This window comes from Leucopleurus acutus (assembly GCF_964270905.1).
Source record: "Leucopleurus acutus genome assembly, chromosome: 19".
NCBI classification, from domain to species: Eukaryota; Metazoa; Chordata; class Mammalia; order Artiodactyla; family Delphinidae; genus Leucopleurus; species Leucopleurus acutus.
The window spans coordinates 49,744,228-49,767,111 of NC_139161.1; the positions used below are offsets into that span (position 1 = coordinate 49,744,228).

The 22,884-nt window shown below is 46.1% G+C and overlaps 1 protein-coding gene across 2 annotated transcripts; it reads right to left on the reverse strand.

Annotated features, from left to right (window-relative positions):
* Nucleotides 1–1,641: 1,641 nt before the first annotated feature.
* On the reverse strand, nt 1,642–18,059 carry TEKT1 (tektin 1; the record flags this gene model as incomplete). 2 transcript variants are annotated; one of them, XM_082861828.1, is made up of 8 exons in its annotated part: nt 17,995–18,059; nt 16,464–16,670; nt 13,043–13,208; nt 10,797–10,925; nt 10,110–10,253; nt 7,442–7,664; nt 2,287–2,483; nt 1,642–1,849 (listed from the first exon to the last, which is right to left on the reverse strand). In XM_082861828.1, the coding sequence occupies exons 2-8, from the start codon at nt 16,651–16,653 to the stop codon at nt 1,642–1,644; spliced, it is 1,257 nt and encodes a 418-aa protein (XP_082717954.1). In that variant the 5' UTR covers nt 16,654–16,670; nt 17,995–18,059. The 2 variants fall into 2 exon arrangements, with proteins under 2 accessions (XP_082717954.1, XP_082717953.1); XM_082861827.1 differs by lacking the exon at nt 17,995–18,059 and having other exon boundaries at nt 16,464–16,723.
* Nucleotides 18,060–22,884: the final 4,825 nt, after the last annotated feature.

Here is a 22,884-nt window from a genome sequence, read left to right on the forward strand (position 1 = left end):
GCTCTGTGTGAAGCTGTGAAGCGCTTCTCAGGGGTTATCTCACCCACAGGCGCCCTAGGCGGCGGGTGTGACTGGAGAACTTGAACTGAGCCATGTGTGACTCCAGAACCCACACTCTTAGCCACCGACTTGAATCTGCGGCGAGAACGGGAGGAATTTTTTTTCTTTTCTTTTACTGTCACTTGAGTATTAAAAAAACCCACTACGAATGATTACTAACTGGTCAGAAAACCGACGTCAAATGGTTTACATTCAGCAAAGAAAACAAAAGCCAGAGATCCTTTTCACGCGGTGGTGCGACAGGACGGCCCACTGGAAAGGCTTACCTACTGAGCCCAGGAACCTCGCCTTCCTCTTTCCCAGGCTGGCAATCCCGAGACTAAGGTCTGAATGGATCTGAATGCCTGCCCCCCCCTCAGGCAAGGGCACCTGTGACTTGTTTTCGCTCCCTTGTGCTGCAGCATGAGGCCCGATCAAGCCTTGCCTGAATTTCTCGTCGGGCCTTTTATCGACTTCTAGTGATTAAAGAGTCCAGGGCCCCGGGTCAGTAACCATGACCCCAGAAAACAGCAACCTGGCTCACCCGCTCCCCAACCCCTAACTTCCTAAGAGCTGGAGGGCCCTTGGGTCCTATCCCTCCTCTTTCATCTTGTTACCGACACAGGTTAATCAACAGAAATCAAGAAGAAGCCAGATAAGAGACAGGCGAGGCTTTACTGGGATTAGCGCTGCAGCACGAGGGAGTGAAAGCAAGTAACAGGTGCCTTTGCTCGCTCCCCGAGGGGCTCAAGCTGCTTCCTTAAATGGGTAACTACGGGGGTGGGTCAGTGGGTTGGGACAGACGGCTGGCTTAGGTGGTCTGCCCAGCCCCCTTGGGGGTGCCCTGGGCAGGGATCACGCTCAGTACCCTGTTTTTGTTCCCGGCACCTCAGATAGCAGTTGGTTTGTGGCCTTTTTGTGCATAGTTATTTTTAGTCCCTTCTAGTTTCTTTGTATTCTGTTGCTTGGGAGATGTTTGCTCTGGTGCAATCACTCCGCTAGAGGGTCTCAGGTCCCAGCCTGTCTCAATTTCACCCGAGAGAAAGAGGCCCAGAGAGACGCCCACAGGTGTTGGGAAGGCTTACGGGGGTGGGGGTGGGGGTGGGGAGACTCCTGACCCAGGGCTGCTCCTCTCTCATCTAAGTTCCGTATGAACTGAACATGCATCCCGTGGACCAGCCAGGGGTCTAAGTCAGCAACCACCACATTGTTTTCTAGGGAAAAGGAATCTTGAGGGCCAGGAGAAGTGTTCGCCGGTCCTCTCCTGAGTAAGATGGGCATGGTCGGAGTAGGGGATCCAGCCCAACTTCTGAATTGAAATAAATCTGAACTAAAATGTCTTGGACCCCTCCCCCAGGCCTGAAGTCCTGTGATAAGAATGGCCTGTGCTAACTCATGGAACTTAACCCTTAAACAACCACAGCACCACTAGCAGTAGCAGAATAGAGCTTTGCACCCAAATCTCAGGCCCCGAGCAGGCCTGGAACGCCAGCCAAGACTTTTTGGTGGGCTGACTGGAAGTTCTGCCCACCTGAAAGGAGAGTTCTGTGCTACGGTTTTATGACTCTGTTTAATGAGAATGGCTTACTGAGAATCCGACTTTCAGCAGACAGTGTCCGGATCGAGGTCCCCGGCCCACTTCCCGTGGTCATCCCCGCCCCTTGGAGGGATGGACTTCCTCACACGCATACACAGCACTTCATCGATGTAGATGGTATTCTCCTTGACTTGGATCTCCTCCTGCAGGGCGAGCTGCCTGCCATTCAGGCCTCGCAGCTCTACTTGAGCTTGGGCTAACATTTCCTTTAATCTAGGAGAAGAGGAAGAACACTAGGGAATAACTTATGGCTCTACGTCACTATTTCAGGGGGGAACACGTATTCATATATTCAGCGCAGGATCCAAACTGATGTGTCTTCCTCCTTTCTCCTCCTTAAGACAGAGATTTCAAATTGGCGGCCCCGGGCCATGTTCACAAGGCAGATAAACCCATGAACTGCCAACATTTAAAACTGTAGATTTTACCTAAATATCTGGAGTTGGACTTCAGGAAAATGTAAACATTGGGGTGCATTCCCTGCATGGCAGCAACTGGCGGGAGTTAGGAGAGACCGCCCTCTAGAAAAGAACCCCTCAAACGCGAAAGATGCAAAGGTCTTTAGGCCCGCCCGGCATCACCCACGATGACATTGCCTAACCCTGCTCACGGGCCAGGTTTAAATGGAGCCCCAGTAGCCCTGTGCCTACCTTGCGACGTTGTGGGTGATCTCATCGACCTCCTTGATCAGCCTGTACTGTGCACCATCGTGACACAGCTCCACATTAGGCCGATGTGTCCTGGTCTCCAGGCGTGTATGGGCCACCTTGGCAGGTCCTTCTTGGTCAAGGATGGCTTTTTCAAGAACTGTGATATTTTTCTCCTGGGAGGCAATCTCTTCCATGACCTTACAAAAAGGATTAGAGGAGGTGAGGCCAGGGTGTGTTCCTCAAAACTCAACAGCAGACACTCGTAGGAGGTTAGGAAGAGGGGACCTCCGATACCTACCCGAGCAGGACCCCAGAAAGAGTCTGAACCCTCTTCATTACAGCAGTGATTGCTTGTGGGCAACGTAACTCACCCAACCCTAGAACCTCACAGAGGGAACGGACACAGGTGGCCACTGTTGCCTCTTCTCCTTCCCAAATATGTGGATTCCCTCAGCAAAGGCTGAAGGCTGCCCATTTACCTTGGTATAAAGTACCTTTGTATCATGAGTGGAATGCTGCCTATTTCCTTACCAATCCACCCACTAGTACTGTAACTGAAGGTGGGGTCCGGCTGCTCGCCGCTCAAAAACCATTAAAGAGGCCAGGTTGGTGGAAAGGAAAGTTTGCTTTATTTTGAATGCCGGCAACCAGGGGGGCGGGCGGGGAGGGCAGACGCCTGTCCAAAGGCCAACTCCCCAGCACAACCGGACGATCAGTGGGCAAGAGCTTTTATAGACGGAGGGAGGGTGCTACATGCAGAAACAGCACAGTCACCTCTGACAGTCACCTTGGTACTGGTCATCGGTGGTCTGACCAGCATCATCTTGATTGTTTTGAGCACAGTTCATCTTCAGTTCCAGGGTCGGTTTGTTCCCATTTCCTTGAGACCAATTCTCAGAATTGCGGCAGCTTATGGCATGGCTACAGTCTGGTCATCATGTCGTTAACTTCTTCCATCTGCTGGGGGTTTCAGTACCTACAAGACAGCTCACAGGCTACGGCTCAGAATATTATCTACAGCCCTTAAGGAGGAACTAAAGGTCCTTGACTTTGCTTGATGACTAAACTATTACTATTTGGTCTCCTTTGACTGTTTTCCTTTGTTTCTGTATTTTCTCACTTCTCTGATTAAACTTATTGTTTGGCTGAAGTTTTTCCACAGATAGATGGCAGGCTGAGGACACAGGGGGAGGGGAGCAAGGACCATAGGGTCCTGCTCTGTTTCAGTACCAGTTCTGTCCCCTAGAAGCCTGAAGAAAGGGTGAGCAGTTTAATCCGAGTTTTGTTGGTTTCTTTGATGGTGGCTTTGTGCAAAGAAAAGATTCCTTTGAAGCTACTCGGGTTTTTAGATTAATATTTCACTAGTTTAAAATTTTATTTCTTCCTTGTTTTCCTTTTTAAACTTCTCATCATGGGAATTTCCAAACATACATGAAGGTATAATGAACCTCATGGACCCATCATCAATTTAAGCAATGATCAATACATGGCCAATCTCATTTCATCTATAATGCCCTCTATGCACCCCTGCCATCAGCTTATTTATTTTAAAGGAACTCCCAGATATTATATCATTTCAGTCTAAAATACTTGAGTATGTGTTTCTAAGTTATAAGGACTCTTTTTTTTTCTTTTAACATAACGACAATACTTTTTATCACACACAAACGAAAGAAGGATTCTTTATTATTATCTAAAATCTAGTGTTCAAATTTCCCTCAGTGTCCTTTTTTTTTTTTCGGTAAGAGTTGGTATGTTTAAATTAGAATTCGAATGAGGTCCACACATTACATCTGGTTTTCTTAATGTTTCTTTTTTTTCTTTATAAATTTATTTATTTATTTGTTTTTATTTTTGGCTGTGTTGGGTCATCACTGCTGTGCGCGGGCTTTCTCTAGTTGTGGCGAGCGGCGGCTACTCTTCGTTGCAGTGCGTGGACTTCTCATTGTTGTGACTTGTTGCAGAGCACGGGCTCTAGGCGCGTGGGCTTCAGTAGTTGTGGCACGCGGGCTCAGTAGTTGTGGCTCGCGGGATCAGTAGTTGTGGCGCATGGGCTTAGTTGCTCCGCGGCATGTGGGATCTTCCCAGGCCAGGGCTCGAACCTGTGTCCCCTGCATTGGCAGGCGGATTCTTAACCACTGTGCCACCAGGGAAGCCCGTCCCTACCCTTTAATTTGGAGGCCGTCGCCTCTGTTTGCCGAGCCTCTTCATGACCACGGAGGCTTCTGGCCAGGTGATACCCAGCTGGAGCCTTTTCTCATAGAGCCTAGGTTGGTATCTCCGGGTGGGGGCAGGGAGTCTCACCCGATTTGTTTCAGTCCATCATTTGAGCCTGTCCGGACCATTTTGGATGCTCATTTTATTTTACTTTTTAAAAACATTTATTTCTTTGTTTATTTATTTTTGGCTGTGGCACGTGGGATCTTCGTTGCGGCATGCGGGCTCATAGTTGCGGGATCTTAGTTGCAGCATGCGTGTGGGATCTAGTTCCCCGAGCAGGGATCGAACCCGGGCCTCCTCATCGGGAGTGCGGAGTCACACCCACTGGACCACCGGGGAAGTCCCTGGATGCTCGTTTTAGATGTTGCTGCCAAGGCCTCAGCCACACAGCTCCCAGCTCCTGCAGGATCTCCTCCGGCAGGACGGGGCTTCTCACAGGCCTCTGCAAAGCCCAGCTTCTTGCCTCTTCTCTTACGGTGGGGACCCTCCTCCCTGCTGCCTTCCTATCTCAGATTCATCTTTCAAGGCCTGGAATAAGTTCTTACTCCACCAGGAAGCCTCTTGACTAGTCTTTGGCTACGTTTATCATTATTACTATTATTGTTGTTGTTGTTCCTATTATTAGCTGCTGCAGCAGCCAATTTTGATTATCTATTATATTGATTATATGTATAAACTATGTAAATGTACGTATATATGTGTGTGTGTGTGTATAAAATCGGTATGTGCCAGGCATTGTTCTAAATATTTTATTTGGGTTGTCTAATTTTACCCTAACCAACTCTGGGAGGTGAGTACTGTTGCTGTCCCTATTTTATCAATGAGGAAACCAAGGAACAGGGAGCTTTTTTTTTTGTTTTGGCCACACAGCATGGCATGTGCATGCAGGATCTTAGTTCCCCGACCAGGGATTGAACCTGTGCCCCCTGCAGTGGAAGTGCAGAGTCTTAACCACTGGACCGCCAGGGAAGTCCCAGGAACAGGCAGCTTAAGTGTATTATAAATGTTTTAAATTTTCTATACATTATGATGTTCTGACATCATAAAAAACCTTTCTGGCTGGGAGAAACTGCCCCTCCCTGGGCTCTTCGATACTTAGAGACGGCGAAGGACCAGCCTGAGCAGGCCTTGGATCTGCAAGCCCAGAGCTCTCCCTCCTCTCTCTGCCCTTTCAGCCCAGGAGGCCATCTTGCTCTGCCTCAGTCATCCCAGGGCCGGGTGCCAGGCACCTGGGGACCATTCCATAGCCCAGAGCCCACTGAGGTTATTCACACTAGCTGATCCTAAAGTGCTACCTTTGCCCTGCCTTGGGGGTCCTGAGGAAACCCCAATAAAGGCCGTGGCCTCCACCTTCCCCTTGCTCCTGTCATCTGCCGCCTGACCACCCTAGTGTGTTCTCCACGTGGCCCTGCGTGGGGAGCCCTGCCTCCTGTCTCTAGGACCTGTGAATACGATATAAACTTTGTTTTTTCCTGAGCCCCCGTCTCCTTATGGCTACACTTGACTGACCATCTCATAAAAGAACACAGAACATTAAGTAGCCTCCCCAAGATCACACAGCAAGTGTTGAAGCCCCATTTCGAACCCAGGCTATCTGGCTCCAGGCTGTACACGCTTACCCACAAGGCTCTTCTACCTGTCGTTTTGCGGACTATTGCAGTATAACTTTTGATGACATTCTGGTTTGCCCTGCTCATCACAGAGATAAATCTTTTCTTACAATTAGACTCTGGGCTCATGGAACGCAAGGGAGGAATGCAGCAGAAGGACAAGGTTGTGGTAGTTGAGCAGGCCTGGGGCTAGAGCAGTGATGCACCTGCCACCTGGGGTCCCTTCCGCTCTCCATGGCTGCTTCACCATCAGTGAAAAGCAAGGAGTGGGCCAGCAGTGGCCACATCGGGTAGCTGTAGCTGTCCCAGTGTTACAGGTGAGGCGGAAGGCTCAGAGAGCTTGAGGCGTCCACTTAAGCCACTCAGCTGGTCTGTCACAGGACTGGAATGTGGGCCCACAGATCCTCAGTCCAAATTCAGCCCTTGTTCCACTGGACTCTACCCAGTGTCCCTGAGCTTAGCCTGCGGATGGTCCCATATGCTCAGGATCCAGCGGTCCTTGCTGGTGAGGGACACGGGCTACAGCCGGCTTACTGGGCTCCAATTGTTAAGCATTCAGGAATTCTGCCAGACCTGTGTTAAATGGGTAACTTGAAACTGACCATGGTGGAAGAATTTACACCACAGAAATCTGCAAATTCTATACAGCAGGGGCTTTTTTTCTCCTCTGGGAGCCAGTTACCAGCAAACGGCGGGATGACCAGACAACAAGCCAGAATCCCAAAGTTGCATCTGGGTTTGGAGAAATCGGTTGCACTCAACTCACGGAACTTCAGAGTCATAAAGGACGTATAAGGGACTTCCCTGGTGGTCCAGGGGGTAAGACTCTGCACTCCCAATGCAGGGGGCCCGGGTTCAATCCCTGGTCGGGGAACTAGATCCCACATGCATGCTACAATCAAAAGTCTGCGTGCTGCAGCTAAGTCCGCATGCTGCGACTAAAAGATCCTGCACGCCGCAACAAAGGTCCCGTCTGACGCAACTAAGACCTGGCGCAGCCAAAATAAGTAAATAAAAATCAATCTTTTTGTTTTTAAAAAAAGAACGTATAAGAGCATACGGTGCATCTCTATGCTCCACAGAAGGACGAACTAAGGCCCAGAGAGGGGAGACAGCCTGTTCTTTGCAGCAATGAGTACGAGAGGCCCAGAGCGGGGCCAAGGCCCGCTCCAGTCCCCCAAAGCCCAAAGCCTGCTGCTAAGATGGAGAGAGCTGAGTGACCTCTACTCCTTAGTACACAGGATCACAAGCCCTGAAGGCCATTCTAGGTTTACAGGGTAAAACCTTCGGAAGGTGCTCTTCCATGGTCCCCCCAGGGAGCTCACCTTGGCCAGATGAGCAGCCAGCTTGTCCCTGGCGTCCTTGGTCTCCTTCAGCCCATTCTTGAATGCGGTGTCCACCACGTCACATTGCCTGCTTAGGTCGTTGGCCGTCTGGGACAAGGTTCGGTCCACGAGGGCCTTCAGCGTCAGAGAGTTGTTCCTCTGCTTGTCAGCCTTCTCCACGTTGGTGTTGGAGAAGTCCATCCAGTCTTCCAGACTCACGGAGCTGAAACAGGACCCATGCATTCGTTCATAGCATGTTTGGGCTGGGTGTGTGGGTATGGCGGTAGGACAAGCTACTGGAAACCCACAGGAAGTTAAGCCTCCCTCCACCATCAGAAGCACCTACAACGTTTCCCCATCTCTAGGCAGAGCGAATGGTGGTCTGTCAGTGGCAATAACTGTCACTTTGGGGAAACCTACTTACTCTGTGCCAGGCTCTGGGCTGGTACTTTACAGACATCCTCTCATTTAATCCTCATGATGGCCTAGTGAGCTAACTTTCATACCCCCATTTGACAGATGAGGAAAACTGAGGCTCAGAAAGATGGAGTACCTTCGTCAAGATCACATAGGTAGAGACAATTTAAGTATCAAAGTAAATTATAATAGTAACAGATTATAACACACTGAATAAAATAGGAGAACATGAGTCCATACTGGAATGCTATAAAGAAATGAATAAATTGCTAGTTTGACAAGGAACTGCTTTATAGAACACTTGAGGAATCTCAAAATAATGTTGACTGGAAGGAAAGGGACACACGAGATACATAGTACATGATGCTATTTACTAAATGCAAAAGTAGGCACAAGAAACCTATTAGAAATCAGGAATGTGGTTCTCTTTGGGGAGCAGAGAGGAGGTATTCATCAAGAGGGGACAGGGTGGAGGTTTTGGTGTTGGTGGTAATGTTTTATTTCTTGGCCTGGTTGGTGGTTACATGGAGACTGTTTGCTGTGTGACTAGAGGCAGCCTCTGAGATGGTCCCCAGTGACCCCCTGTGTCTCCTGGTGTTCACACCTTTGTATAGTCCCCTCCCCTTGAGATGCGTGATGAACTCATTGACTCATCTCTCCTGAATAGACATAATGAGAGGTTATTTCTAGGATTAGGTTGAAAGAAAATTGTGGCTTCTGTCTTGGCTGCCCTCTCTCTCTTGCTTCCTTTTGGATGACTCGCTGTGGGAGAAGCCAGCTGCCACGTCCTGGCACAGCTCCATGGAGCAGCTCGGGTGGCAAGGCCTGTCATGACCACACGAGCCAGGTCAGAAGTGGATCCCCCTCACGGTTGTGCCTTCAGATGAGACTGCAGCCCCAGCAGACCCCTGGACTACAACCTCATAAGATGTGAGCCAGAGGCGTCCAGCTGAGCCGTGCCTGTGCTCCTGACCCACAGAAGCTGGGAGGTAACACACATTTATTGTTTTTAAGCTGCTAAGTTTTGGGGTAACTTGTTATACAGCAAAAGAGAACTAAAACAATGATAAGTCGTTAAACTGTTTACTATTATTTGTGCATTTTTCTTTTCTTTCTTTTTTCTTGGCTGCACCGCATGGCTTGTGGGATCTTAGTTCCCCGACCAGGGATTGAACCCGGGCCCCGGCAGTGACAGTGCCAAGTCCTAACCACTGGACCACCAGGGAACTCTTGTGCAGTTTTCTATATGTATGTGTTACTTCAAAAAGAACGTTTTAGGGCTTCCCTGGTGGCTCAGTGGTTAAGAATCCGCCTGCCAATGGAGGGGACACGGGTTCGAGCCCTGGTCCGGGAAGATCCCACATGCCACGGAGCAGCTAAGCCCGTGCGTCACAACTACTGAGCCTGCACTCTAGAGCCCGTGAGCCACAACTACTGAGCCCGCGTGCCTAAAGCCTGTGCTCTGCAACAAGAGAAGCCACCTCAGTGAGAAGCCCATGCACCGCAACGAAGACCCAACACAGCCAAAAATAAATAAATAAATAAATAAAATAAAAAAAAAAAAAAAAAAAAAGAACGTTTTAAAGATTAGAATGAGTTAGGTCTGTGATGTAATGTTACTTGAAAAATGTAAGTTAGATGTTACAGAAAAGGTACATGGTACGATCCCATTTTTGTAAAGAAACAAAATTTATTGGTGTAGGTGAGTGTATACATATGTTTGTAAGAACATAGAGATAACACTGGTTATCTCAGGGGGTGTAATGATAGAAAGGAGTACACATGGGGAAATGAGTAACTTGCCCTTTCTACATTTTTAAATTCTTTTACTTGTTAAAAACGCAAATAGGTAAATGAATAAATTTGAAAGGTTTAAAGATTTTATATCAGGGACTTCCCTGGCGGTCCAGTGGTTAAGACTCTGCGCTTCCACTGCAGGGGGCGTGGGTTCAAACTCTGGTCGGGGAACTAAGATCCCGCATGCTGTACAGTATGGCCCCCCCTACCCCCCAATTTTTTTTATATCAGACTTTCTTAAAGTGGGGGCAACCCGGAGGACCGAGGCGCCTGTGGGTCCTGTGTCACGGTACTCACTGCTCAGCGCCCGCTTTTGCCCCAAGCCTGCCTCTTCCCAGCTCTCAGCCTGCATTCAGGATGATGTGCTAGGTCCTGCCTGCCTCTCTGAGAAGCACTACGATGACACGCAGCAGGGAGGAGGACAGCAGGGCCAGGCCAGCAGGGACCCACTCACTTTGCTTCAACCCTCACGACGTTCTCAGAACATTTGATGTCTGGCGAGTTGTTGTTGAGTGAGAAGCAGATATCATCAATGGTCAGGGCTGTAAACTTGTCCCTCAAGTCCTTTTCAAGACTGTACTTGGCAGCGCGGTTCAGCCTGAAGGGAGAAGGTAAACTGGGTTTCTCCCTCTGGAATGCCGAGGTGGCACCTATACCAGGTTCTTGGGACACCATGGAAAATGAAGCCAGTCTAGTGCAATATGGTGACACTTCCTCCCACCTTCCCATCCCCCCAACACACACACACACACACACACACACACACACACACACACACACCATTAGACACTTGGTGACAAATTAACATATCCAAGCCGGGACTTCAAGATCTTCCCTCCAGATGTGACATTTTCTGTGACATTTCATGTCACCACTGTGGCATCCTGTTTGTGAGAGGTCAGCTCCAGTGTCCTCCAGTTTACAATCAGGGGTGAAATCTGGCCGCACCCCAACCCGCCACCAGAAGGTGACTGTCACGCATGAGAGGTTGTCTTGGTCTCATTCTGAGTGTTGCCGGGCCACCTTGGGGCATGGGAAGTGCTTGTAGGGTATTAAATCCCATTCTTTCTGGGCCATGGAGCACGGCCTTTTCTAGATAACGCCCAGTGGAGATGCGAGGGCAGGCCCTGCATGGCCATACCTGATCTGCTCGGACGTCTCCTCCAGGGTGCGGGTCAGCAGGGCCATCGCCCCCCGGATGATCTCCGCCTCCTTGATCAGCTCCTGCTCTACCTCATCGTGGACCAAGTCAATGCCAACTCGCTTCTCCCTGACCGAGAGAGAGGGGGATGGTCATCCCACGCGCGGAGGAAGGCAACTCAAAAGCTGCTGACTTTCAAAACTGTCTGGACAACTGGACCAGATCCATCCGGATGATGTGATGGGGGATGGACATTAGTTGGTGTCTATGAGACTTCAAAATATGCCAAAACATAATGAGGAAAAATTAATCGGTGACTGGTTACTCGGTCTGAAGAATCCCAGCCGGACTTTGGGCCTCAATTTGGCCATCGGTTCTGAAGCCTTTTACTTTTTACCTGTTTATTGGAAACACTGTCTTCTGACTTAGAATTTTAAAGACATGTTTCCTTCCTTGATCCTCTGACAAGGATTGAATCCACAAAGATGCTCTATAGTAACAATAGTAATAGTCATAATGATGCCAAAATTAATAGGACCCCCGCCACTGAGCACTTACTATGAGACAAGCATCGTGCTGAGCTTTTCATGCGGATATTCCTTCTCACGTAACCTCTCAAGTACAGGCGAGGAAACTGAGTTTCAGAGAGACTACGTAACTCACCCCCTGTCACAGAACTAACTGGGCATCACTCATGTTTTTAACCACTTACTCCCAAAATTGATCAGTCACTGTCTGGTAATTTATTCTTTTCCACCTGCATGGTAGTACTAGGGAGGAAGTCTCCACTCACCAGCTGTGTGACCTCAGGCACGCTGTGTAACTTATCTGTGCCTTGGTTTCCTCATCTGTGAAATGGGCATAACTATTAGTACTTCCTAGGGTTGTGGCAAGGGACAAAGGAGATAAGAAAGCAGATGGCACTGTACCTTCCACAGAGGAGCATGTACTCAATCCATGTATGTCCTCTACATCCTAGTTACCCTTAGGTGTAGACTTGAGCCAACTGGATGTTGGCCTCTTTGATCACCTGCTACTTCCCTTTGCCTCACAAACTCTCTAAATCTGGCTGGGGGGTTGCTGCCTGGTTGCTGCAGAGGGGGTCCTGGCTAAGCTCACTGAGGTAACAGGGTTTTCTGGGAAGGAGGAAGAGTATGGACAGAGTCACAGTGCATTTGGGAAGCTGCAAGCAGCTCAGCACCCCTAAGTACACCCCACTGTTGGGGATGAGATATGGCCCTGGAGGGATCACTGGGGCCCCAACCATGATGGACCTTGTTTTTGAAGCTAAGAAGTTTGAATTTTATTTGGAAGGTACTAGGGCAAAGCATTGTAATGAAAGGATTTTAAGCATGGAGTGACCTGGAAAGATCTGCATTTGGGAGGGTTTGCTCAATAGCTAGTGGGGAGGATGTACTCGATTGGAGGGGGCTGTGCTGGCAGAAGGGTGCCCCACCTAGGGCTGTGACAGGCATCAGGTCTGCAAATCAGCATCACCCCAGAGCAGAAAGGATCGTCCTACTCATAGGACTTACAGGAGGGAACTTATAGTAAAAAGGTATGTTTGCACAGTGCTCTCTGGATTACAAAGTGCTTCCATGTGGCTCTGTGTATAGGAGCAGACTTGTCCTCTAGTAACTGTACCCGCTCTGCCTGCCCAACATAAAGACCTCCATTTCCCAGTTTCTATTGGTGTGGCCATGTGACTAAGCTCTGGTCAACGGGATACAAGTAGAAATGGTGCATGCCAAACCCTTATTATTACTACTTGTTGGCATGTAGATGTAATGGCTGGAGCTCCAGCTGCCATCGTGAATCATGAGGTAACCTTGGGAGTAAAAGCCACGCACATGGAGCAACAAGATAGTGGAGCAACACGACAGAAGAGGCCTGGAAGCCTGACACTGTGGCACACCATGCCAACCCTGAACTATCTCCAGACTCCTTAAAGGTGAGAGAGAAAGAAATTATCTAAGTTCAATGTTATTTTGCCCTTTTCTGATTACCCACTGCCAAACCTAGTCCTAACTTATATTTAAGTTAGTCAAGAGCAGAGTTTAGACATGAGCCAAGTCCAGTGCTCCTCCCACTGCCCAGCACCCTGGGCATGCAAGATAATTTCAGGCTCTAAAAGAACACTTGCTCATTTGTCTCATTCTAACCCATCACCTAGCACAGTCAGCTTTTACCTCTTCGCAATTCATTGCTTACAACAGATGATCCATTAGAGGAACCTTCCCTCCTACCTGTATTCCAGACACTTCTCAGTGATGTGCAAGGGCTCTTTAAAGCTCTCCAGGGCTTTCTCCAATCTGGTCTGATAGATGAGTAGATCTTCGGTCGCGTGCACCAGCTGCTCAAGTTTGTCATCTAACTCCTTCTTCCAGAACCTGACTTCCTCAAGCCTCTGCTCTGAAGCACACAGAGAAGTCACACCAGGATTAATCTATTTCCAATGTAGCCAACTCTTAGATTAGAAACTTGAAGATTATTGTAAACCTACCCGAGATACTTTCTTTTCTTCTTAGAGTTGTGCTACTTGGGGCATTTTTACATCTCTGAGTTTATTAGAAAGAAAGAAGGAAGGAAGGAAGGAAGGAAGGAAGGAAGGAAGGGGGGAGGGGGGGAGGGAGGGAGGGAGGGAGGGAGGGAGGGAAGGAAATAAGAATATATTTCTTCTTACATTCAACATCAAATTAACCCAAAGACCATTCTAATTCACCACTCTAATTCTTCAAAACCCACTGTTTTTAATAACTTTTAATTTTGTCAAAGACACATATATTGTTTGAAAAGTCAAATAGTTTTACAAGTATTACAATTCTCTGACCCATCCCTACCCACTCCCACTTTCTGGAAGCAACCTCTTTTTAAACACTTTTAGTATTTCTTCTGGCATTTGCTTACATTGCTATTTATTCATTATCAGTTTTAAGATTACCTATTGATTTCCTATGATGAAAGATAAGAGTTTGCTCTTATACGACTTATACAACACACTTCTGATCTTTCAATCTTCCCAATATAGCTGCGTCACCATGTTGTTAAATAATAATTTAATGTTTGTTTATATTATTGTAGGTATGTAAATATTATTTACACCCAAACCATGATATCATGATACTATGATAAATTTACTTTCTTATATAACTTTTTAAAAATTTTTTATTGGAGTATAGTTGATTTACAATGTTGTGTTAGTTTCAGGTGTCCAGCAAAGTGAATCAGTTATACATATAATCCACTCTTTTTTAGATTCTTTTCCCATATAGGCCATTACAGAGTACTGAGTAGAGTTCCCTGTGCTACACAGCAGGTTCTTATTAGTTATCTATTTTATATAAAGTAGTGTGTATATGTCAGTTCCAATCTCCCAATTTATCCCTCCCCCCGCTTATCCTGTGGTAACCATAAGTTTGTTTTCTACATCTGTGACTCTATTTCTGTTTTGTAACTAAGTTCATTTGTTCGATTCCACATATAAGTGATATCATATGATAATCTGTCTTTCTGTGTCTGACTTACTTCACTCAATATGACAATCTCTAGGCAACCATGTTGCTGCAAATGGCATTATTTCATTCTTTTTTATGGCTGAGTAATATTCCATTGTATATATATACCACATCTTCTTTATCCATTCATCTGTCAATGGACATTTAGGTTGCTTCCATGTCCTGGCTATTGTAAATAGTGCTGCAATGAACACTGGGATGCATATATCCTTTCAGATTATGGTTTTGTCCAGATATATCCCCAAGAATGGGATTGCTGGATCATATGGTAGTTCTATTTTTAGTTTTCTGAGGAACTTCCATATTGTTCTCCATAGTGGCTGTACCAATTTACACTCCTGCCAACAGTGTAGGAGGGTTTGGAACGCCTGTAGGTATTGAGTCTCCCAGATGGATCCTCTAATTTTGTCTTTTCTCTCCTGTTTTCTATCTAGCTCTTTGTCTTTTTTTTTCTACTTTCTGGAGATACTTCAACTCTATCTTTCAACCTTTCTTTTGACTGAAGAAAATATTCTGCTCTCATATTTTTAATTTCCAAGAACACTTTCTTGTTCTCTGAATGTTCTCTTCTTTAAGAGTCTTCTTGTTCCACAGATGCAATGTCTTTTCTAAATTCCCTGAGGATCTTATAGTGTTATTTTTTCTTTTGCTCTGTGTACTTTCTTTAGTTTTGTTTGTTTCAGTGTTTGCCATTTTAGAACCTTCCCTCACATGTTTGGTGATCCTCATCTGGTCATATTTGAGAATAAAATGCTAAAATACTAACTGGGAGCTCTGTCTGCAGGGACACAGCCTGTCAACCAGAATGCTTTATTGTCTAGTGTGATCAGGCCTACCTATAGGCTGGTATCAGGAGTAAGCATCAACCCATCAGGAGAAGCCTAACATTTAACCCTGCAGGCCTGAATGAAGTTTTGGTTTATTGGAGGTTGAAAACTAGCAGCCCTTAGACCAGGTTTTGTTTATAGATGTGTTTGTTCATCCTGCCCAGTGTTATAAATATATCAAATCAATTGCTAGCATTTAAAAAGTGGGTAAAATTCCAGCTTTTCTAAAAAAAAAAAATCAGGGAACTCGGCAACACTGGGCCCATATTCTTTCTTGGGAAAAAAATGGGTTGAAATTGATGGAGCACATGTTCTCCAGGAACCCTCAGTCCCCACCACTCCCTATTGTCTTAGAGGTCTTATTCAGACCCTTATGTTACCTGCCCAACTCTGATAGACTGTTGAGTTTGTGACCTCTGGTTTATCACTTTTTGGCATTTGGGACTTTTGTTTGTTTCATCTTATTTTTATTCTTGTTTTGCTTATTTAAGGGCACCACCTTTTACATTGTGTTCGTAGGAATGGGATTGTCAAGAGAGCATTACTCTTTCTTTAAGATTCAGCTCAGGGCTTCCCTGGTGGCACAGTGGTTGAGAATCTGCCTGCCAATGCAGGGGACATGGGTTCGAGCCCTGGCCTGGGAAGATCCCACATGCCGCGGAGCAACTAGGCCCGTGAGCCACAACTACTGAGCCTGCGCGTCTGGAGCCTGTGCTCCGCAACAAGAGAGGTCGCGACGGTGAGAGGCCCGCGCGCCGCGATGAAGAGTGGCCCCCACTCGCCGCAACTAGAGAAAGCCCTCACACAGAAATGAAGACCCAACACAGCCAAAAATAATAAATAAATTAAAAAAAAAAAAAGACTCAGCTCAAGTGTTCCTCTCTAGGAGGTCTTCCCCAATTCTCCAGGCAGACTCTGCCCTCACTTCTGTATCCCTTCCCCCAGCTCCTATCTAGTTATATTTTGATTATTCATTTTTCTATCTTTCTCCTCCTCAATCCAGGATCCCCTCAAAAACTGAGGCTCTGATCATCCTCTGTGATATTCCCAGGGCTTAGTCCATACATGCTCTTAGACGCTCAACAGATATGTATCGAATCAGTAAAAGAATGGCTGATGAATGGCTGAAAATCAGACTGGGTTACCATGTCTCTACCTTAGGGCAGTGAACTTAAAGACAGAGCCCAGAGAATACACATGTTTCTCCCTAATATTTCAAGAGAATACGTTGCCATTCCTGAACATGAAATGCAAATGACAGTATCGCCATACCTCAACAGTATCATCCAAACATGTTCCCAAATATACCAAATATGTTATCTTACCTAGTTTCTTGTTCACATCGCTTTGAGATTTTCTTGTGGTCTTTTCAATTTCATTCACAAGCCTCTGGCTTTCTGCCACCAGGCGTTCGGACCGGGACCTTTGGGCCTCTGCTCTGTGGTATTGGTTCTTGTTAGCAATGTGCCACTCTGAGGGCAAGAACTTGGGTGGATGTTGTAGTAGTTTGGCCATTTGAGGTTTCTAAAGTCCTGATCAAAAGCAGAATTTTTTTTTTTAGATTCATTGAAAGCAAGTTGTCCTTTATTTATTTATTTTTTTGTCCTTTTTTTAATGTCAGTTTTTATTAAAGTGTGACATTCATACCAAAAGGTACATAAATCATAATCTGTACACAAAATGAAAACCTCTGTACAGCCAGCACCCAGATCAAGAAATAAGCATTACCAGCACCTTACGTCTCTTTCTGATCACTATTCTTCACCCCCTCCCCCCAACAGTAACCACTATTCCAACTTTTAACACTATAAATTAGCTTTGGTATTTTCGAACTTAATATAAATGGAATCACTGTGTACTCTTTCATATCTGACTTCTTTTTGCTCAGCCTTATGCTTGTAAGACTTATCAGTATTGTTCAGATACTTGTAGTTTGTTCATTCTCATTCCTGTGTAATATACCATTGCATGATTATACCAAAATTTGTCTCTCTTTTCTACTGTTTATGGATATTTGGGTTTCCAGTTTGGTGCTATTATGAGAATGCTATGAATATTCTCATTTAGAGACAATGTGTTTTTTGGTGAACATATGCTCGCATTTTTATAATGCATTAGAATTGCTGGGTCATAAGGCAGTGTTCAGTTTTAGTAAGTATTGCCAAACAGATGAACCCAGACATGTTTTCTTAAAAAAAAAAAAAGAACAACTGTGACATCTGTAAACTGACAGCTGGGTATTGAGCCTGTTCAGCAGATGAAAGAAACAAAACCTTCCCAGGACAAAGAAAAGGAGAGAACAAGAAGAGGAACACATGAGGAGGCAGCAGGCAGAGACCAGCAGCAGCAGAAAGACCAACATTTCCCCACCGCATCTGCACACAGCTCTGACTGTGAGAACTGCCGTCCTCAGACAGGGCTAAAAACTGCCCCCATCAACATCTCACCCAAAATATATATCTGACCGCCTGCTCTTAAAGGCTTCTGGATCTCTGAAGTCCTTCAAACATACAAGGAGCGACCCGGAGTCACATCTTGACCAGGCTGAGCCCCAGGCCACCCGGCTCCCTCTGACAACATGGGGTCTCCTAGTCCAGTCCCTCCTATGGCTTCGGCCAAGTGTGAGTGTGGGGCTCAAAACTTAACCCAAGATTTCTGGATAAGTCTGAGTAGCTCTCAGAGAAATCTAAATTAGGGCTGAGGTCGAAATTAAACCTAAATTAGGGCTGATACCAATGGGCACAAGGCATTGGGTAGGTCTGTGCGCTGCAGTTAAGGGTTGGTGGTGTGGGGCCGGGGCTTACCCTCAGCGCCACAAAAAACCACTACACAACTTCGGGATGGGAGCCTCCTTACCCCAACCGGAGCTCCGGGTTCTTGCAGAACTGGGCTGTAAACAGCGCAGTCTCCATGGCAACCGGAAACGCGTCTCCAGGGCAAAAGGGGCGGGGTCTGCCGCGAAGCTGCTTTTTCCTCAGAAGGCTCTGCGCAGGCGCGAGTTCTGTGTTTTCCCCCAGCGCCAGGTACAAGGGGATGTGGCCTGGGAGCGCTCAGGCCAGATGCTCGGCTATCTCAACCTACCACGAAGACGCGGGACACCAAGCTGGGAGTCAGGAGACCTGCAACTGGCCTTGGTCCTGCTGCGGGCTGGGCCACCTCGGGCCTCACTGCTCTCACTGGGTCTCGGACTCCCCAGGTGTACAGCGATGTTGGGCTGGACGATGGCTTCAGGTCCTCGCAGCCGCGGGCTGTCCCGGGACCACTAAGCCACAAGCCCGGCGCTGCATGGAGTTGGCCACGAGAGATTCCTGGGGTTGCCCGGGCCACGAGGAATTAATAGGAGGAGATAGGAGGCGGGGCCGGGTCTCGCATCCTGGGCCCGCCCCTCAGCTTCCGGCCGGGGGCGGTGGCCGAACTCAGGCTAGGAGTCAGGAGTAATTTCTCCATCTAGAAAATGAGTGGCTTAGAGCTCTCAAACTAAGAGTACAGAGCTCGGAATATGTTCTTTATGGTTGTAGTGCTGGTAAAAAAAAAAAAAAAAAAAGCACTTCCGCACAGCCTGGAACACAGAAAATGGGTATTCAAATCTCCCGCCCTATGCCAAACTTGCAGCTCCACCTTTCACACCCCACAATCGAAGGCAACCTCCAAGAACAACCAATCAGAGGAGGCTTTGCCTCGTGGAGCCCGACCCCCTAACATCTCTTGATTCTTTTGTTAGCATCCTGAAGGCCCACGAGGCGTCATGAATGTTAAACAGTCCGCCTGTCCAGTGGCGTCTGGAAGAGCTCGTGTTGCATATTCATATTCCCCATCCCTCAGAGAAGGGGCTATTTAAGGAGCGAAGTGGCCTCGCCCGCCACCCGCACACCGGCGGGAGAGTCGCCAGTCTTGGCTACCAATGGGTATTCAGGGCGTGGAGCCCGGGTTTCCCACTAAGGGAAGGCGAGCCGGCGGGAATGGGCCAGAGTCCCAGCCCCAGCAATGCATTCCAAGGACACCTGAAGAAGGTGGTCTGGCTCCTGAGCGTGCGGGGCAGCTGGGCCTCGGGGGAGGTGCTGGCTGGTGGGCGTCCTCTCCTACTTAGGCGAGAAGAAGGGGCGGCGTCCTGATGGAGCAAGCCAACCCTGAATGACCCCTGTGGTTACCTTTGGAGACCCCGACCCTGGCGTCCCCGCACCTCAGGTTACAGAAGGGGAAATTTCTTGGACCTGTTGGGAACATGATACAATTGGCCAAAGTACATGAAATTAGCTATATGAATTATGATCATAGGTCACCATTGTATTTTGCATCCATATACACATTTAATCCTCTCCCCCTTCCCCACGGCATGGAGAGGGATAGAAAAACCTTGAGACCCTCACCGAAGAACTAATGCTTGTAGTTGAGTCCAGCCAGCTGGACTCTCTTCTGCTGGTTTTGCTCTCTGAAAGGCCTAAATTTGGATGCTGTTGCATCTCTTGATATACTTAAAAAAAAAAAAAAAGCACTCTGCAACTATTTATTCTGGCGTTTAAGTGTAATTGCAAGTATTTGAAAATATTTTCAAAAGTAAAATCTTATCTTGCACCCACACAGGCCAGCAAAAGAATGAATCCAATAGAGGAAGTATCGAACAGCTTTTTATCAATAATAACTCAGTGTGTATCTGGCATCAGTATATGGGTAGAGAATAATATTAGAATGTAAAGAAGATATGCAGCACAAAGCTTAGAATTTGCTAAATTAAGAAGTGTACAACCAAAGCTTATATTCAAAGTAGGAATACTCAGGCAAAGTGCATTGAAGTTTTAAGTGGTTTTGAGATTTTTGTTGGTTGGAACAAAACTACGTTTCCCAAACTGCGTTGTTTCCTGCAGAGGTGGTGTAGGTCTGTTTCCCCAACCCGCCTCCTACTGGGTGAGAGGCCTGAGTGGGCAACTCTGAGTGCAGGTGTGGGAAAGAGGCCTTCAGCAAAACACTCCAGGTCACTGTGTCCACTGGGAGATGGAAAATACAGGAGGAAAATTAAGCCTGAGAGGATAGACTCAGGAGATTTAATATTTGTCAAGTGGAACCTCCAGAGGGGGAAAAATAGAGAATAGAAGATGAAGGAAAGAGAGAGAAAATGTCCTTGAGTTAAAGACTCAAGTCTTTATTTATTTACCTTAATTAATTAAAAATTTACACAATTTTGATGGGCTTCCCTGGTGGCGCAGTGGTTGAGAGTCCGCCTGCTGATGCAGGGGACACGGGTTCGTGCCCCGGTCCGGGAAGATCCCACATGCCGCGGAGCGGCTGGGCCCGTGAGCCATGGCCGCTGAGCCTGCGCGTCCGGAGCCTGTGCTCCGCAACAGGAGAGGCCACAGCAGTGAGAGGCCCGCGTACCGCAAAAAAAAAAAAAACATCAGATATTATGAACTTCTTGTTTAACTTTCCTACAGTGCTACCATGACCCTTGAACTGACCCATGACCCTAGCTGCAGGACTAGGACTAACTCTTACTCTGCCCAGAGTGCCTAGCCTCACTGCACATATAGTGTGTGCCCAGTAAATGCATACTGAATGAATGTGCTCTAGTCAGTTGAACTGTCCAGCCGTTATGAGAGTGAGCAGCATTGACATAAGAATGCAGCTCTCCTAAGTGGAAGGGAGATGTCTGAGAACACCCTGTTGCCTAAATTAATATCAGGAAACAAGCTACTCAGTAAAAGAACTCTATGTGCCAGCTCTGATTTATGTTACCCAATCACTGCTTGCTTACTTCTTATTAAGTACCATTTTATTCTATATAGGAAAAGCTATGGAAAACAGATTCTCTTTTTATGCTTGCTTTTGTTCTCCTACCAAGAGTCAATTTAATTATAAAGATGTGAAAAAGATTGTTATACATTTATGGATCCCTATCATTAAAAAGCTAAAATACTTTAAGACCTTAGACAGCATACAATTTGAGTGTAATTTAAAGAAATTGCCCCCCATGATTACCTATTTGGGGCTTGTGAAAATCAGCAAAGGATGCTATTGCATTGATCTTTGTCCCATACTCCTCTTATTTGGATGTACGTTTCAGATAGCTTAGATACATCTTAAGAGTTCTGTTCCTTCAAACTTTTAAAGTATTCAGTGTATACGGTACTAGAGTTTCTACTCACCTTGATTCCATGTTGCATGAAAGAATTTTGGAAAGCAACTTTGGTAGTTTTTAAGCCTATAGGTTTACTTTTGCATTTTTGAGTTATCCTTTAAGAGAATCTGATTCTTGGAACTGCAAGGAACTTGAACAATTATCTGGTCCAATCTGATGCTGAAATATCCTCTATAGCAGATATAGAGGATGCCAAATCATTGTCCAGTGCTTGAACTCTCCCAGTGATGGGGAACTCATCACCTTTCAAGGCAGTCCTTCTTTGGATGCAGTTGTTCAATTTTCCCAACACCATTTATTGAAGAGACTGCCCTTTCCCCATTGTATATTCTTGGCTCCTTTGTCATATGTGCGAGTTTACTTCTTGGCTCTCTTCTTTCCACTGATCCATGTCTCTGTTTTTATTCCAATACCACATTCTGTTTGATTACTATAGCTTTGTAATATAGTTTGAAATCAGGGAATGTGATACCTCCAGCTTTATTCTTCTTTCTCAAGATTGCTTTAGCTATTTGGGAGCTTTTATGGTTCCATAAAAGTTTTTGGATTGTTTGTTGTACTTCTGTGAAAAAATGCCTTTGGAATTTTGATAGGGATTGCACTGAATCTGTATATTGCTTTGGGTAGCACAGACATTTTAACAATATTAATTCTTCCAACCCATGAGCATGGAATATCTTTTCATTTATTTGTGTCTTCTTCAATTTCTTTCATTAATGTCTTGTAGTTTTCAATATACACATCTTTCACCTCCTTGGTTAAATTTATTTCTAGGTATTTTATTCTTTTTGAAGCAATTGTAAATGGGACTGTTTTCTTAATTTCTCTTTCTGATAGTTCATTATTAGTGTATAATAATATAAGGAACACAACAGGTTTTGTGTATTGATTTTGTATACTACAACTTAATAATGTTCTGTAATGACTATTTCTTTTTTCAGTTTTAATATCTTTTATCAAAGTATAGTTGATTTATAGTGTGTTAATTTCTGCTGTACAGCAAAGGGACTCAGTTATACATATATATATAAACATTCTTTTCTAATATTCTTTTCCATTATGGTTTGTCATAGAATATTGAATATAGTTCTCTGTGCTGTACAGTAGGACCTTGTTGTTCATTCTATATATAAAAGCTTCCATCTGCTAACCCCAAACTCCCCCTCCATCCCTCCCTCAAACCCTTCCTCCTTGGCAACCACCAGTCTGTTCTCTATGTATAATGACTATTTCCTAATGTTCTATTTAAAAGTACAGCTCAGGACGTGAAACATATGTTTATTGTTTATAAATACCTATCTACTAGCATTTACGTGGGCCAAGCGAAATCTGATTGAGCCAAACCCTGGGAAATGTAATTATACTTATCCTTTTACTATATTGTCATGGCTTCGTGCTCCTGATAATTTTAATGGTATCTGCTATTGAATCTTGGCAGACGCCATTGAGTATTTCTCAGAATGTGGGCAAATCTCCAATAATCTGCATCAGAACCCCCCAGGAATGCTTGTTAAAGTATGGATTCTCAGTCCCCAGCCCAGACCTGCTGGATCAGAACTTAAGTTTAAGAAACGCTGCACCTTTGTGGGGCCTGCTGTGTCCTACCAGTGGTCTTC